The sequence below is a fragment of the Macrotis lagotis genome, chromosome 8 (genome assembly GCF_037893015.1).
Source record: "Macrotis lagotis isolate mMagLag1 chromosome 8, bilby.v1.9.chrom.fasta, whole genome shotgun sequence".
Classification (NCBI taxonomy): Eukaryota; Metazoa; Chordata; class Mammalia; order Peramelemorphia; family Peramelidae; genus Macrotis; species Macrotis lagotis.
Window position 1 is genome coordinate 69,462,534 of NC_133665.1, and position 17,935 is coordinate 69,480,468.

A 17,935-nucleotide genomic window follows, 5' to 3' on the forward strand; every position below is an offset into this window, starting at 1 on the left:
GAATGAATACCAACATACTTAAAGCAGCACTTTTTTGTAGAAGAATAAAGTAGATGTTCATCAAGTGAGGAATGCCTAAACAATTTGTTCTACATGATTATAATGGAATATTACTATGCTGCAAGAAACTATGACTATGATGAGTACAGTTTTACACAGTCTGATGCTGAGTAAAGTAAGCAGAGCCAAAAACTCAAAATAAAATTGACTACCGACAATATAAACAGAAACAACAACTATGAAAAAGTCAAAAGGGAATGCTGTAAAATGAAAAGAACTAGATAACTCCAAAGAAGAGATATGAAAAGACAATCCTACCCCACTCCTTTGAAAAGGTGGGAGGGCCATAAGTATAGAACATTCAGATTTTTTTCAATGTATTGGTTTATTTTTTGGTTCTTTCTCTCTCCGCCCCCCCTTTAAAAATATTGTTATAGGCTTTCTGAGAAGGGAAGGGAAGGGAGAGGGGAAAGGAAAATGGGAGACATTCTGGTGAAATAAAAAACAAAAAAATCAATAAAATGTATTGAAGAATAGAAGAATTTCTGTTTGATTCTAGAGGTGATAATTCCATGATAAGTGTCCTTCTGGCAGCACAGTTGAGAAAGGATAGCAGAAGGGAGATCATTTAGGAGGCTGGCACAATAGATAAGAGGTAGTAAAGGACTCTGGTGATAGTTAGATGAATAGAGCTTAGGAGAAGCATTCAAGAGATATTTTGCAAGTAAAAATAACACACTTTAGAAATTTATATTTCATTTAATATGGGGAGAGGGAGAGTAATGAAAAAAGGATCAAGATGAAGTTGTATAATTGGGTGAATGGATAGATGGAGTTAGCCTTGATTGAAAGAGGAAAGTTTGTGAGATTTTAAGAATAGGGTGGGTTTGGAGGGGAGAAGAAAGAGATCAGTTTTGGAAATGTTGAATTTGAGACATTGTGCTTGAAATATTCAATATGAACTAGTCTAGAGAGACTAGGGCTGACTATATAAATTTGGGAGATATTCTCAGTGATGATAATTAAATTCATGGGAGCTATAGTGGGAGAAAGTGGGAGAAAGATCTGCTCCTGTGCAAGAGAATTTAATTTTTCCTTGAAATGTATTGAAATTGTCTTCAAGATTATCGATCAAGAGCACTAAAGAATCAGGTTATTGCTATCATTTCCTAGTTGCCAGAGTATGAACTAGGCAGGAAAAGTTTAGGTGAACTAGGTTCCTATCTGACAAGGTCACTGTGGGCATCTCAGGTAAGGGAGCTTGTTATAACTGAATCAACTTGGAATTGCACAACCCTGCTGAATATCTTTCTGCTGATGTTTATTATTAGGGACTGTTGTGTATGGGAGCATTGTAAACTATCATCACCTGGTGTCCTTGAGCACCAGAATACTATCTTACTAAGTGCCATGGGAGTGGGAGTGGATTAGAGACTGGAAAGGTATTTAAGCCCTGGTATTTTGCTAAATGGAGTACTTGGAGATCTCCATGGAGTGCTTGTCTCCTTTGTCATCCCTGTCTCCCACCCATCCAACATTGCCTGGGGAAGATTGAGGGAGTCCAGAAGTGGGACTCAACATATGTTGTCCAACAGGGGCTAAACATGATATCAGGTAAAGAGACTCAACAGTTTTTATTAACTGTTGGAATGACCTATGAGTGTCTCATTTCATTCTAATTTGAAACATAAATACCAAGGACCAGACCTAAGTCAGGGCTAGCCCAGAAATCTCTGATGTTACCAAGTGAGAGAGTATATAAAAGAGAGCCCACGTTTAAGATGCATCATCTATAATAATGAATCTTCAAAAAAGACCTAGACAAATTAGTCAGACCAGCAGATGAATGGCACAGTCAATAAAATATTAGACTTGGAATGAGGAAGATTTCAGGTATCACTCTGACATGTTGTGTGGCCTGTGTAAAATGCTAAACTTCTCATACTTTTCTCATCTATAAAATAGGGATAAATATTTTCAAAACCTTAAAGCACTACATAAATGTTGTCTTCCATAGAAATATTAGTCATTAGTTATCATTATTTATTATTATCTGAGTGCCTTAGGACAAATAACTATCTCTAAGCCCAAATTGCTTAATCTGTAAAATGAAGCTAATAACACTTGTGTGAGGATCAAAAAAAAATAATATATAGAAGGTGCTTTGTTCAGGTTTATATAAAAGCATAAATTATCATTTAAATATTTTTTGGAGAACTTACCATCATAACCAATAAGAAGAATTACTTAAACTTATGTGGCACTACAAGGTTTTAAAATAATTTCCCCTACAACTTTGATGATTAAAGGTAAATAAAGCACCTATTAGGTGCAAATGCTGCCCAACAGCTCTAATATTCCTCTGAAGATGGAACAGTATAGAAAGAAAGGGGCTGCCTAGAAAGGTATTCAACTCCTTCCTCAGACACTCAGCTATGTGATCCAGGGGAAATCAATTCCCTTCTCTCAGCTTCCTTATTATAAAATAGGGGTTATAATAGTACCTGTCTGAGAGGGTTGTATGGGGATCAAATGAGATAACGTGGAATCATGTAGAGTAATTCCACAATTTGAAAGTGGAACTGGATGCTGCTGAGGCTGGCTCTGGCTGGAACTGAGCTTTTTGGCCAGGAGCATCTGGGTGAGCTGCTTGGCTTATCTGTTGGGCTCCCCACTCCCCACTATGTATGGTAACTGAGGTTGACCTGCCTTTCTCACAGGCTGTTCTTGGGTCCTTTTTTAATCATCACCAATCTCTTTTCCCACACTTTTAGGCCCTATCTGCTCTAATAGCATCACTTTCCAAATCAGAGCAGAGTCAGATTTGTCCATAGGCAAAACTTTCAAATAGTGCAGGTTTCTATCTCTTCAGCCACCTTCTGACCCCAGTGTCCTCTCTTCAGCCACCTTCTGACCCCAGTGTCCTCATGGCTAATTCATTGGAAAATAGACTTTAGAACTAGAGGAGATGGTAGAGTCTTTATCTAGCCTCTCATTTTAGAAAATAGATAAAGGAAGCTTAGCAAGGACAAATGTACAACTCCACATGGACAGTAGTAGCAGAAGTGGGTTCCTCTGACCAGGTCTTCTGATTCGAAACTCAGTAATCTTTCCATTATATTTCTCTACCTCAATTCAAGTCTGATTTTAGGAAGGGATGCCACAAATCATTAAAGAATCAAATTTTAAGCTTGAATTTCAAATATCAGTCCTTAGGACCTTCCCTGAAATCAAACTATTGTGAGTCTGTAATCCTACATAAGAATATGACATCTGACTAAAGGGTGAGATTCTCATTTTGGAGTTAGAGTTCCTATTTTTTTGTATATTCATTCTCTGGTTTATCAATTATGTTAAAGTTCCTATTCTCTGTGTAGACTTCTATTTTAAGTGCTACAGAAATACAAAGTTAGGATAATATACAGACCCTGTTCTTATGGAAGTAATGGAATATGACCCATACCCAAGTAAATACATGATGTTCTATAAGGCAATTATAAAACAAAGGATTGAGTAAGTATTGACTAGAGGATCTGGAAGACTCCCTCAAAGTGGTAAAATTTGAGTTGGCCTTCAAAAGATCAGTGAGGGTCTTCCCCTCCCCGATTGATTTGCTTTTTGACTAGGTAAAATAAATCATTCTTTACTCCTTTTTTCTTTTATATTTTATTTATTTAAGGCAATAGGGTTAAGTGACTTGCCCAATGTCACACAGCAAGGCTACTATTAAGTGCCTGAGGCTTGATTTGAACTCAGATCCTCCTGACTCCAGGGTCAGTGCTCTTGTACCATCCAGGAGCTGCCCCATCCTTTACTCCTTTTCTTTCTTACCTAGCCTTAAACGTGGAATGGGCATTGGTTCAGTCATAGTGAGACCTGTTAAAGACCTTAACTTATAAAACCAGTCTCCCACTGCATCTAGAGCCATCTCCAATTGTCCTGATTCATATATATCCATTGAAGCCAGATGATTCCAGAGGAGAAAGTGAGGTTGGTGACTTTACACAGTCCCTCCTCACTTAAAACCAATTCACTTGCATGTCACAGATGATGCCTCTCTGAAGTCAAGGTCCTCTTCCAGAACAAAGGACAAACAATAACTTAAACAGCTAGGTAAATGATAGCTATAATAATAGCAGTCAATACTTGCATTATACTTTAAGGTTTGCAGAGCACTTAACATACTATCTTGGATCCTGACAACAACTTAGAAAGCAGATCCTATTATTGACTCCATTTTAGAGATGAGGAAACTGAATTGGAGAGAAATTAAGTGACTTGTCTACGGCCACCCTGAAAATGAGCAGCTGAGGCAGGAGACTTGAACTCAGATCTTCCTGTCTTTGAGTCCTATACTCCCTCTACTTGGTTGCCTCAGATTTGAGATTTCTTGGAGGGGTTTTTTGTTTTTTTTTTATTTGTTACATTAGACAATGAGAATTTGTTATTGTTTGTTTATGGGAATCAAGAATGACTTCTACTGGATGGTTTCCTCCTGTTATTTTATAAAATGTTTTGCTTAAATGCATTGCCTTTTGATTCATAGTTCTTCCCTGTCCTGTGTGAAGAAAGTCAAAATTGGATTGGGACTGGAGTTTTCCCACTGATGTTAAAACTAAATAACATGGTAACCAAGAATGGGAAATGAATTTCATCTCCATCTCTATATCCAGCTCCAATGGATCTGTGATGTCAAGGTAGGCACTGCCTTCAATATGCCTGCTTTAGGGTCATATATTCTCTGGTAACTTAAAAAAATCTGACAAAATGAGGGTTGACCCATTCTTTTCACCAAGAACACCAACTTCTGAAATTTTCTTATTTTGGTTCCCATATATCATTTTTTTCATAGAGATTTTCCAAGGGCATATGGGTACAAACTATTAGCTACATAGTGTGATTAAAAGAACACTAGATTTGGAGTTGGAGGAACTTGGTTTAAATTTTCCTCTGCTATTTTAATACCTAAATGATATTGGACAAGTCACTTCCCTTTTACTGAATCCCAATTTCCTCATTTATAAAGTGAATGGGTTAGCAGAGATCTATCAAGTCCTGACCAGCTCTAAATTTCATGATTTATTCTTTTCTTTCCCAATCCTTTCTTTGTCAACCTTGTCCCAGTAACTGAAAGGCTCTTTTTTTTCACACAATACTTTCCCTTCCCTCCCATCCCCCCTTATTATTGCTTCTTCTTTGCTTGTTTTCTATCATTCTTACCCAATACAAAGTTATATTTACAAAGCAAACAAATTCACATGAATCATTCTTGCCTGCAGAAAGAATTATTAGGTGGCCTGATCATGACATTCCCCTGCTCGAAAAGCTTCAGTGGCTTCTATTGCCCCTAGTAGAAATTCCTTAACCTGACCTTTAAAACCCTCCACAATAAGGCTCTCATCTACTTTTTGAAATTTATATCATATTATTCCCCTTCACAGACTCCATTCTAGCCAGACAGTACTGATTGTTCCCAAACTTGGCATTTGAAATCGTGTCTACATGCTTCATAGGCAGAGACTGTTTGCTATGCCGGCTATGTACTTCCTCATCACCTTTCACCTATTTGAATCTGTAGCTTTCCCTTTTAGGTGTAGTTTAAGTGTTTTCACTCTATCTTCACCTTTTCTCTCTGTTTCTCTCCCCCCCCACACACACACATTTCTAAATTACCTTGCAATTCTTTATTTTTGTACAAACTTGATCTCCCCAATAGAATTAGCATTTTTAATGACTGGGATGGTTTCATTTTTTTTTTCTATAACTCTCCAGTGCCAAACTTGTCTTCCATATAAATTTTTGTTGGGTTGAGTTGGAAAGGAAGAGAGGGAGATTCTAAATAGACAATAGAAACAAAAGATCAGAGATAATAATGAACATAGTTGAGTCTATTAACATTTATTGTGTGCCAAAGGACTGTGCTAGGTACTGCCAGAACAAAGAAGGGTATAAGATTGTACTATTCTTAAGGAATTCACATTCTAATGCAGGTGACAACATGTAGATAACAATGTCTAAGCGAATTATATACAGGATAAATTGTAGGTAATCCTCCGAGGGAAGACACTAGAAATAAAATACATAAAATATTTTGTAAACTTTAAGTCATAATATTAATGTATTTTATTATTATTTTTTATTGATCCTATAACTATGATTGATTAGATGAAAGGGATGAAGGATAGGGAGGGAAATAAGAGAGAACTCCAGGGATTCTAGTTTAAACAGTCTTTATTGTAAAGTGAGTACTGTTGTAACCTATGTGTTGTAACCTATGTGTTGTAGCATACTATTAATATATATCGTATTTTTGGTAAAAGTGGATCAGATTGACTGGTCAATTAGATCCTACAGTCTTACCAAAGTCCTTGAATCAAGCCTTATATGAGAAGATGCAAGAAAAATTCAAATGGCGTTCTCTGTGGTGAGCAACCCCACCTGGTGGTCACATGCACTAATTGTTTTTACTGTTCCTTTGAATGGAAAGAACCTCTTTACATACTGATTGCAAATCCAAGATGCCTGTAGATATCACCAGTCATAATGACCAATTGCAAATTGATTGAAAAACCCAGGATTCCTCCAGATATCACTAGTTACAATGCCCACCTTTGTAACTTCAATACTCAGATGGATCAGTGACCTCAACCATGTGGGTATTTCTAACAGATTAGGACTCACCTACTTTTTCTCTTTTTATGCATGATTTCTCAGAATTTCTTCTTAGGAATTCTACCCAACTTTCCTCTATATAGTTTGAAATTACATTTGATACCAACAAAGCACAAGGACTTTGAAAAATAATGCCCACTGATTATTTTTTCATTGATTATATTTGAGGTTAGCTGCTTCCTGATGACCTATAAGAGGCACTTAAATCTAATTAATAGCAGTTTCAGTTTTTATTTCCCTGTACAATTTTTACCACTCTTTCCCACAATCCTATCAACTAGATAAGGCATCTATTATTTCTCCGATTTGACTAATGTGTGTCCAGAAGGACACACAGCTACTCAATGGCAGGATCAAAACTCAAACTCAAGTCTTCTCAGTAATAGCATGCATGATGGAATGAATTTGGAACCACAGGAGGTCAGTTAAAACCCTGCTTTTGTTAGTTACTACTTATGTGACATTGGACAAGTAGTTTAATTTTCCTGGACCTCAGTTTCCTCATCTGTAAAATAAGGAGACTGTACTAAGTGATCTCTGAGATACTATGATTCTAAGTCTACTTACTCTCAATCTCCCACACCCGAGTGCTAGTAGCTATCAATGAACTATCTCCAAATAACATAATGAAGAGACATACTTCTGGGAAGCCTTCGGGTGACAGTTAATCCAAACAAAAAACAAAACCAATAGGATATAGACAGGGGAGCAATTTGTATTGTCAATATTTACCTTCACTAAGGAAGGAAAAGAATTCATTTCTAATACTAATACTTTCTGATCTTGTCCCTAAACTCAGCTTTTCTTTCTTTATTCAAGCACTATTACCTTTTTCTCAGGGTGCCAATGATTGAAGTGTGGAAAATATGAAAGGATGAGAGTGGGTAATGAGAGTTCTTTCTGGACCAGGAAAAATACATTATGAGTAACTGTGCTTCCATTTTCACAGCAAAGGAGGGGGAGGGGATACATTTAAGGAATAAGGACTTTTCCTGAAAACTGGTAGACTATCAGGATGCTTATTATTTTGATAACTTTAGGAAGTTTGCATTATTTTCAGAATGAGAGGTAGAACAAAGGAAGCCTCTAGGACTTTGCTGAAATATCTAGGACTCTTGGGAGTTGTTTTTTGTTTTTTTTATTTTAGGTTTTTGCAAGGCAAATCGGGTTAAGTGGCTTGCCCAAGGCCACACAGCTAGGTAATTATTAAGTGTCTGAGACTGGATTTGAAGCCAGGTACTCCTGACTCCGGGGCTGGTGTTTTATCCACTGTGCCACCTAGCCGCCCCAGGGAGTTTTCTTGATAAGGATTGTGGACATATCTCTGTATTCCTTCCACAATCTGATGATGTAATAGGAAGTCTGAGAGTCTCCTTTTCTCCATGTCACAATTGAGATTCCTTTCCATATCCCCTAATCTGATTTTTGCAGTTTTGCAGTCTGCGCTTGGACAATGTTAAGACTTTTCAGAGGCAGACCAGGCTAAGACTGCTTCATTACTCTAAGGATATGCTTGAGAAATCCTAAACCAAATATTTGTGTCACAAGGAATTCACAAAGGTCGAATTTCTCAGAGCATCCATGTTTATAACAAAATTATTATTTCTGTCATAAACAATTGACTCATGTTATTTAATCCAAAATCAAAACAGATAATATCCCACTGGTGTTTTATCAAAAACTGCTTCAGTCTTTTACATTATTTTTTTCTCCTCAACCTATAATAATAGCACATGCATCCAATATACTTAGCATGCATTATTCTGTAACTTTTTTTAGGTTTCTTTTTTTTTTTCCAAGACAATGGGGTTAAGTGGCTTGCCCAAAGTCACACAGGTAATTATTAAGTGTCTGAGGCCAGATTTGAACTCAGGTACTCCTGACTCCAGGGTCAGTGCTCTATCCACTGTGCCACCTAGATGCCCCATATTCTGTAACTTTTAAATAAAATCTTATTATCTGCATTTACATATATATGTATATACATATATAAAATAGCTTCCCTTCTAAACTATAAGTTCCATGAGAGAAGGGACCATGTCTGTCTATATTTTGTATCACTTAGTCTTTTTTTGGGTTTTTTTTGGTGAGGTAATGGGTTAAGTGACTTGTCCAAGGTCACACAGCTAGTAAGTATCAAGTGTCTGAAGCCGAATTTGAACTTAGGTCCTCCTGATTTGAGGGTGGGTGCTCTATCCACTGTGTCACCTAACTGCCCCCACACTTAGTAAGTCTTAATAAATGCCCCCTCTTTTTCTGTCTGTCATTGAAGTCTTTTTTGTCCCACTGAATTGTCCTTAGGCTAAAGAAGTATAAGGGTGATTGATTTTAATCATGATCTAAGTGAGGCTAAAGTCTCTTCATGCATTTATTTCTCATGTTTGATGGAGAAAAAAGCTATTTCTCTCAATTCAACAAGGCTTTATTAAGTACCTACCTACTATATAATGCAGCTGTACTGCATTGGAAAGACACAGTTAATACAGTCTGTGTCCTCTTATCTTTCTTTGTATCATCAGCACTTAGCACAGTCTGGCAAACAGTATGTACTTAAAAAATGCTTAACAAATGAGTTGGCCCATGAAAACTATTCAAAAGGTCAATTTGGTCCCCTACACAGGGTTAGCGAATTCTGATGGACCTGAGATACAGCCAGTGGGAATAATCTCTCTGGCGAGACAGTTAGCAATCCAATTGTGCTTGTCCATATTTTTGTGCAATCAATGCATCACAGCATGTCTAGGATTGTTAGTGGACTTCTAGAAGTGGTACAGTGGTGGCTAAGACTCATCTCTCCTCTTGCTACTTTCTATGAGGTTTTTGACAGTCATATAATGTCATAAAGGTATTTGTTTCCGAGTTAATTGATCAGCACTCCATTTAAAGGCTGGGGTTATAGAAATAGAAAAAGGCAACAGACCCCAGAACAGACTCAAAATGAGTAATCCTGTGTTCCTAGCTATCTATGTAATTATTATGAGAATCACTGAAGTTTCTATGGTGTTCTCTCCAATCCAGTTGTGATTTAACTCTTCATATTCATATCTGGTTTCCCAGGGAGAAGAAAGTTCTACAATAAAACATTTCTGTTGTGACAGGAAGACTGAAGGGGTTTAACCTAAAAGGGGTTTCTGCTTTGGAAGAGACATGATTCAAGGAATGAGAAGCATGTATAGTCTGTTTCATATGATTGATGCTTCTGCTTTTCCTATACATTTATTAATCTAATTAAATAGTGTGTTTAAATGATGACCCTAAGAGAAGGTCAATAAATGAAGTCATTTGAAGGGGAGACAAAGGAAAGGATATGGTCAAACAGATAGGAATTGAGTCAGAAGCTTAATGGGTCATATTCCTAGCTAAGACTCTGTGACAAAATAGTGAAGTGGCTGAAGTGATGGAGTGGTAGTTGATTGACAGATTTATAGACCTACTATTGCAGCTTCTAGACTGTTTACAGATGTGGATGCCAATGGCACATTGGGATGTCATTGGTTACCTTTCACTTTGGCTACGTGACTAGATCATCTTTTTTCCCCCAGTCACATATTACTCCTCTTTTCTTTGTTTATAATGTATTAATATTTTATTAAGGTTGCTATGTATATCTCCATTATCTTTTTAGGTAACCTTGAATTTTAATTTTCAGAGACTGTGGTACACAGTTATTATATAATAAATATATTACATATCATAAACTTATTATATTAAAGTACATTATATATACAAATAGCTTATAAATACATTAGAGAGCAACAAACCAAAGTGGTACATGAGATATGAAGGACAGACTTGTTGCTGACTGGGGGGACAAGGAAAGGATTTTTTTCTATTTTTGGAGATATTATTTGGGTTGGGCTTTAAAAATGGATTAAAATTTGACAGAAAAAAAGAGGGGAAAGGAAGGCAATCAGGACTTGGGGAATAGCCAAAGCAAAAACATAGAGGTGGGAGAACATAGGACATGTTCAAAGAGAAAGAGATGAATTTAATTTTGTATCTGGAAGGGAGTACTCTGAGGATAGATTGGATTGCTATTATTCATTCTTGAAAAGGACCAATGTCATCAGGAAGGCTGGTGTTTTGACTTGCAAATGAACTGGATTTGATTAAGGCAGGGCTATGAAAAGTCATTAGCCTCATTCTCTCCTCCAGAGGCATCAGAATCCAATGGCAAGATATAGGTCAGGACAACTGGTAGTGGTTTCCAGTAATGACTACAATATAGTGTAGGACTCCAGCAAAAGTTCTTCCAGGAACTGTGATTTGCTCTTATCTCCTGTGCTCTCTAGATATGAGCCCCTGTTCTCCAAGACTCTGTATGTACTTGTGAGTGAATGTGTCACAGGATTTTAGGGAAAATGTTTTGTACCATCTATTCTTACTATATTGTCTAAGTAAATATTCCTTTCTAAAAGCTGATAAAGTCTGGTTGATTAATTGATATAAACGATAGAGTGTGTGGGAAGCACACTGCTGAGGGCTTGTTAGTTATAGCATTAGAAAAATCCTGTTCCAACTACTCAGGGTTAACCTTAGAACCCAGAGTGGTAGATAAAGTCACTTTGCTATGGGAATCTCACAAGTCAGTTCAAATGTGGGCTTATAGCTCCAGAATTTGTGCTGCAATAGGATCAAAGAAGGTAAGCTGAAAGATGTTATGATTAGATATCAAGCTTTGAAATTATTGGGTCTAATGTCCCCATTCTTCTTTTTTGTTTTTTTTTTCAGGAAATAATATTTTATTTATCTATTTTTCCAACCACATACAACGATAGTTTTCAATACTAATTTTTTTGCTAGGTTTTGCGTTTTATATTTTTCTCCTGCCCTTTCCTCCCCCCTCCCCTGACAGAATACAATTTAAAATAGGCTATTCAGTATAACCATGCTATAAAGACTCATATTAATCATGTTGTGAAAGAAGAATCAAATTAAAATAAAAAACCATTAGAGAGAAAAAAATAATATTAAGATAACTTTTAAAAATTGAAGATAGTACGCTTTGGTCAGCATTTAAATTTCATAGTTCCTTCTCTGCATATGGATAGTATTTTCCATCACAAGTGTTTTAGAATTGTCTATTATTGTGCTGCTGAAATGAACAAGTCCATCATAGTTAATCATCACCTAATGTTGCTGATAGTATGTATAATGCTTTTCTGGTTCTACTCACTTCACTCAGAATCAGTTCATACACGTCTTTCCAGGCTATACTGATGTGCCATCAGTCATGATTTCTTATGGAACAGTAGTGTTCCATCACATTCATATACCACAGTTTGTTCAATTATTCCCCAAATGATAGGAAACTGCTCAATTTCCATTTCTTTGCCACAAAGAAAAGAGCTGCTTTAAATATTTTTGTACATGTGAGGTTTTTTTAACCCTTTTTGTGATTTCTTTGGGATACAGACCTAATAGTAATATTGTTGGATCAAAGGGTATGCACAGTTTTATTGCCATTTGGAAGTAATTCTAAATTGCTCTCCAGAAAGGTTTATACCCATTCTTCTGGTGGAAAAACTGATGCCAGAAAGGTTAAATGATTTGCACACAGTTGCATGACTAATAAATGGCTGAGATAAAATTCAAACCCAGACTTTCCTGATTCCTTGTCCAATGTCCCACTCTACCACTTTATTTAGTGGTTCATTCTAGAAATAAACAAGATTAACATTTTTTAGCCTCTTCTATAGTTTTTATCTTTTTTTTATTATGGAGATGAAGAAGTAGTGGCCAATGTTCCAATTGAGTTTTCCTATCTTTGGGAATTAGAGAACCATCTAAGTTCTCTGGAATCCAGAGAACATCTTTATTTATGAGTCATAAGGTAAAGTCAAAAAGGGGAATGGGGTGGAATTAATATGGTGTAGAAAATAGGAAGCACCAAATTTCACCCTTGGGGCAGTTGTCAAGATGAGGAATGAGGTTTAGAAGAAATCCCTCTTAGTTTGCTTCTTTTGTGTCAATTAAATAAGTTCCATAGGCTACAGGCTCAGGAATCCTAACCCGTGATCATCATGGGAGTAAAACTCAAACCAAAAGATTAAGAAAAAGAGGACTAATCATCACATGTCTCACCAGTTACAGAGAAGAAGGTCGTCTTGCAAAGAAGGTAAGGGTTCAACTTTGCCAGGATTTTCTTCCTTAAATTTTGATAAATGTTTTGGAAAGTCCTATGGGGCTCTGTTGATCATTCACCTTTTTTCACACAGGCTTTGACTTCCAATCTGGTTTCTCTTCTGAATTTACTTTTCAGAAAATTGTGGACATTGAAAATAGTTTTCATTAGGTCCACCATTGTGGAAATGTTTCTTTCTCCTCTCTTTTTCCTCCTAGGCTTTTTCTTTCTTGACTCTTCTTGAAAAGGAGATCAGAGAACTAAGAGAATTATTTAGGTTCCTTCTTGAAACCTTAGATGTTTTGCCCAGTTTGAACTGCTGTTGTGCCACACCCTACAAAATATATGTATTTAAATAATATTGATTAATATAATTAAAAATAAATATTAATTGATGATTATATTTAAAAGTTCTTTGAAAAATCTTAAAATGTATCTTTATCAAGTCTCCATGGCCAAGGCAGTCTCCTATCTGTTGTTATTTCTTCCTGGTAGTATCTTTCTTTCCTTAAACCTTTATTATATATACATGCTAATAATTATCATTTTTACAGTATTGTTATTGTCAATATCACTATTATTAAACATTTAGTTGATCATTAGCATAATATAGATAGTCTCAGACAAAAAAAGATTCACTTTCTGTGGGTTCCTCATCAGTCTGTAGGGGGTTAAACCAGGTGATATCTAAGGTCCTGCATTAACAGTTTTAAGAGCTTTTCATAGGGTAAGCATGTCCTCCACAGGGACAGCATAAGACTCTGATTTCTCATATTGTCTATGACCTTCTATAAAATTCCCCATAGCACACAATTCTTATTTAAGCTTGAAATCTTTTTAAGTTTGGTTTTAATATTATCTGAGTGGAAGATATGGGTTTACAAGTATAAATTGATTTGAGTAATTAATTTGGTATTATACAATTTGGAACAATGATACATAAGGCCTGTCAATACAATATTCAGCTGAGATATGGGAGCTTGGCTGTTTTTTGGGGGGATGGGGAACTAAAAATAGGCAAATTAATTCATATACTCCCCAGGATTGATCATTTATACAGCTAAGCCTATTCCTTTTCTAGTCCATCAACTTTCTACTTGATGGCCATTAATAAACCTCCCCATGGGAAATGAATAATAGAAAATCACTAGAATTAGTAACCTGTCAAAAGGGAAGACAAGGAAATACTGGAGGAGAAAAAATTCCATCTATAATTCTGCTTTGACTTTTGGTTTTAAAAAAGACTATTAAAAGGCATAACCCCTTAAAGTAGTCAGGAAAATCCACTCGTGGATCTGACTTGTGCATAAGAACATTGTATCTGCAGTCAGGAAGACCTGAGTTTGAATTCTTTCTCATACAGGTACCTAGGAATGTTGTTTAATGTTTCTCATTCTCAATTTTCTCATCTATAAAATGGTGATAATAATAGCACCTATCTTCCAGGGTCATTGTGAGGATCAGTTAAGATAAGATTGATAAAGTGCTTTGCAAACCTTAAAACCACCTAAGTGTTTGCTATTATTATTTTTAATTATAGAAATTCTCCCCTCTCCTCTGTTACTATTTTAAAATACTTATTAAAAATCCTATCTACTCTTTTACTTTTTCCTCCTCTCTTCTCTTTCCCTCTTCCTTTCTTTCCTTACCTCCTTCCATTTACAAAATGTTTCCTCACAATGTTCCAGGAAAGTTGAATACAAAATCCCACTCCCACCCCCACCCCCCTTTTATTTTTAACAGTGGACAAATTTTGTTTTGTTACAGAAGATTCCTAACAGCTAACCAAATAAACCTTCCTAAAACTACATTTCTCAAAAACCCAGTTAAGCAAAACCCCTATTAGAAAATCATTTATATGATATAAATGAGGAAATATAGACTCAGGGAGGTGATGAAAAGATTTGTCAAGAGTTGTACAGCAGTGAAATGTTGGGGCTACCACTTGAACAAAGGTTTCTGATACTAAGATCATAGGGACTGATTCTCAAGTTAGCTCTGTTTTTAGTAAATGATCTCAGTGTCATTCTTCCTATTAGGTGACTTTTACTCTGCCTTCACAAGATGCCAAAAGAAAATGCTCACTTTATACATGCCTACCTCAAGAAAAAGAAGTCTCCTTCTCACATTACAGCAGAAGAGTAAGTCAAAAACCCAACTCAGATCTCCAAATTGAAGTTTGTGGCTAGAAGATAGTCCATCCCAGATTATGGAGATCTGTCTATAAATGTGCTTTGTGCTTATTCCCACAGAATGTATGACACAAAGGGGCAGAAACTTTCTGCTTAATTGAGACAGGCAGATAGGGGTTCAGGATTATTTGAGGTTAGATGTTGTCATCTAGGGTGAAAAAAAGGTAAGTGTTAAATTTTGGTCTGAAATCTGTTTTTACTGGAACCATGTCCAAAGTTCCCAATTTTGACCAGTTCTGTCTTTTTTGACTTTTGCCCACAGTACAAGGTCTGAAAATAATTCTGCTCAATCTAATTGTATTTAGGGTATTAAAACTGGTTTGGAGATGGAAGATAGGTAGTTTGGTACAATGGAAAGGGCCTAGAATTGGAGTCAGAAGTCCTAGTTCAGTACTTATCACTTGCATGTCCTTGAGTAAATTATTCAATCTCTCTTTGCCTTAATTTCCTCATCTATAAAATGAGGGAGTTGGGTTTGAGTACCTCTAAAAATCTCTTCAAATGCAACATATCATGAACTGTCCAAACCTAGAAGTTATAGGAACAGACTTATTTTGTGGTGGAATGGGGCAATGGTAAAGGTAAAATATGGTGCCCATGAGAACCAAAGGGCAGATAGACTTTCCTTAGATGTATGTGTTGGACATGGGTTGGAACTAATGCATTAATTCAGGATGAATAAAACAAATGTAATCATCATATGAACAGTAAACCTACAGTAAGGGAAGAGCATCTCATGATAAGGAGAAATATATGGGATGAGGGTAGGTGAGAAGTAAGCTAGAGGGACAAAACAATGTAGTACAATGAAGTCAACACTTTATTCAAGGCCTGATATGTATTAACTTTTCTCTGCCTCTCTGATTGGAGGACTGGTAGACAGAGAAAAAAAAAACTTCTCCCACACCCCCATTTAAAGAAGGTTCAGAAGCCCAGCCAACTCTTCATTTCCTATGGATATATTTCATTTCTCCACCATCTTTATCCCCTTCCAGGGTAGATCTGGCCCCCATCCCATCAGCTTTTCAGCTTCCTTTTGTGGGTTCTTTCCATATTGGATAGCAAGCTCTTTGAGGGGAGGGATTATTTTTCTTTTTCTTATTTGTGTCTAAGCACCCAGTAGGAGCTTAAATGTTTGTTGTATTGAATTATAAAGCACAATATTAGACATTGGGAGAGTTTATATTAAGACTCAGTCCCTGCCTTCCTAGAATTCCTTATCTAGTAAGGTATAAGATATAATATTACCTTATAGGGGATGCTTATCAACTGGGGAATGACTGAACAAATTGAGGTATGTGAATGTGATGGAACATTACTGTTCTATAAGAAATCATGAGGGATGGGAATTCAGAAAAGCCTGTTAAAACTTGCATGAATTGATGTGGAGTGAAATGAGCAGAACCAGAAGAACATTATGCACATTAACAGCTACATTAGGTGATGTTCCACCATGATGGACTTCATTTCAGCAGGACAATAGTCAAAGACAATTGTAAAAGACTTGTGATGGAAAATATGATCCAAATCCAATGAATGATCTGTGGAATTTAAATGCAGACCAAGGCTTACTAGCTTCAATTTTTAAAAGCTGTCCTTGGTTTTATGTTTTTTTCCCTCTCTTTTTTTCCATTTCCATTTGATTCTTCTTTCACAACATGATTAATATGGATCTATGTTTAGCATGGTTATACTTGTATAGCCTATATCTGATTGCTTTCTATTGGGGCAGCGGGAGAGAAGTGAGGAAAGGAGAAAAATGTAAAACTGAAAACCTAGCCAAAAATGGTTGTTGAAGGAAAATAAATAAATAAAATATTTTTAAAAATATTACCTTATAAGCATTTTAGAGAATTAGAAGAGAACCGATTCTGTTAGTTTAAAACCACCTAAGTGTTAGCTATTATTATTTTTAATTATAGAAATAATCCCCTCTACTCTGTTATTTTAAAATACTTATTAAAAATCCTGTCTACTCTCTTACTTTTTCCAGTTTAACAGACTAACAACCATACAAGATTAGCCAAGGTGGAGGAGAAGGCATCTGAAAGATTAACCACATAGCTTCAATGAGATTTCACTTCATGGAAAATTCTTTTATCCCACATTATGTAGGACTTTTCTTTTGGTCTGCTTTGACAGTAGTTTGACTCCAAGTGGGTTTTGATTGAGGATGTAGCAGGGCCCTTCCTATGAAAACCTCTTCTTTTGTAGCAGGACGGAAATCAGATGCCTAAAAGATTAAGGGAAGAATTGAATGAGGGTAATTCTAGGCTTTGAGAAGAGGGTGACAAAAATATTCAATGTGAGAAGACAAGACATGGATTATATCTTGGAGTGTTGATGCAGAGGATAATACATTTGGAAGAATCATAAAGCATATGGTGGGATTTGAGATAAGGTAAGAAAGGTCAGATGGCATCTGACTGTGGAAGGTTTTGAACTCTACTAGGTAAGTGATAAGCAGTCACTGAAGATTTTTGAACAGAGAAATGACATGCACTAATCCAAGTTTTTATATAAGATATTCCAGAAATCTGAGAGCAGTTTAAACTATTGAAAGTTAGAACTGTCCCAAGACTTTTAAAATAATCTCAATATTTAATTCTTTTGGCAGATGGCCAACTCAAGCTCCCAGGCCAGTCCAGCCTCCCTTATGAGTTGAAAAGTGGAGTTTGTAATACAGACTGGTTTGGGGAGTCACTTAATGAAAAATCCTTAGAATAGAACATGTCCAGAAATAGGCTGGCTGTGAAACTTGCTAATGTACAATAACCAGATGGAATTCACTCCCTTCATCTGGTTTTTAGAAATAGGTGGGTACATTTTTCTAAATGAAACTGAAGATAAAATTTTCTCATTCATGACATGCCTTTCTGTAATTCCATGATGGGAGATATTGGTCATTTGAAGAGGTAACTAATTTTTAATAATACTTAAGGGGATT

General features: G+C 36.2%; 1 protein-coding gene and 1 long non-coding RNA gene across 9 annotated transcripts in view; one reads left to right on the plus strand and one right to left on the minus strand.

Annotated features, from left to right (window-relative positions):
- MLANA (melan-A) overlaps positions 1 to 17,935 on the plus strand; it is a 47,503-nt gene that overhangs the window by 11,551 nt on the left and 18,017 nt on the right. Inside the window, exons 2-4 of one of the 5 annotated variants that reach the window (XM_074197480.1) lie at positions 4,547 to 4,697; positions 12,654 to 12,790; positions 14,836 to 14,937. In XM_074197480.1, the coding sequence (XP_074053581.1) occupies positions 14,861 to 14,937 (77 nt within the window). In that variant the 5' untranslated portion in view covers positions 4,547 to 4,697; positions 12,654 to 12,790; positions 14,836 to 14,860. Of the gene's footprint in view, positions 1 to 4,546; positions 4,698 to 12,653; positions 12,791 to 14,835; positions 14,938 to 16,981; positions 17,390 to 17,935 lie in introns of those variants that run through there. The other 4 variants (XM_074197481.1, XM_074197482.1, XM_074197483.1 and 1 more) reach the window with 4 other exon arrangements.
- The window catches only part of LOC141495772 (uncharacterized), a 28,720-nt gene continuing 16,501 nt past the window's right edge, over positions 5,717 to 17,935 (minus strand). For 2 of the 4 annotated variants that reach the window (XR_012470843.1, XR_012470846.1), the window contains exons 5-8: positions 16,973 to 17,221; positions 14,897 to 15,136; positions 12,757 to 13,130; positions 5,717 to 5,835 (exon numbers count right to left, since the gene is read on the minus strand). This is a non-coding gene — a long non-coding RNA (uncharacterized LOC141495772). Of the gene's footprint in view, positions 5,836 to 12,756; positions 13,131 to 13,232; positions 13,311 to 14,896; positions 15,137 to 16,972; positions 17,222 to 17,935 lie in introns of those variants that run through there. The other 2 variants (XR_012470844.1, XR_012470845.1) reach the window with 2 other exon arrangements.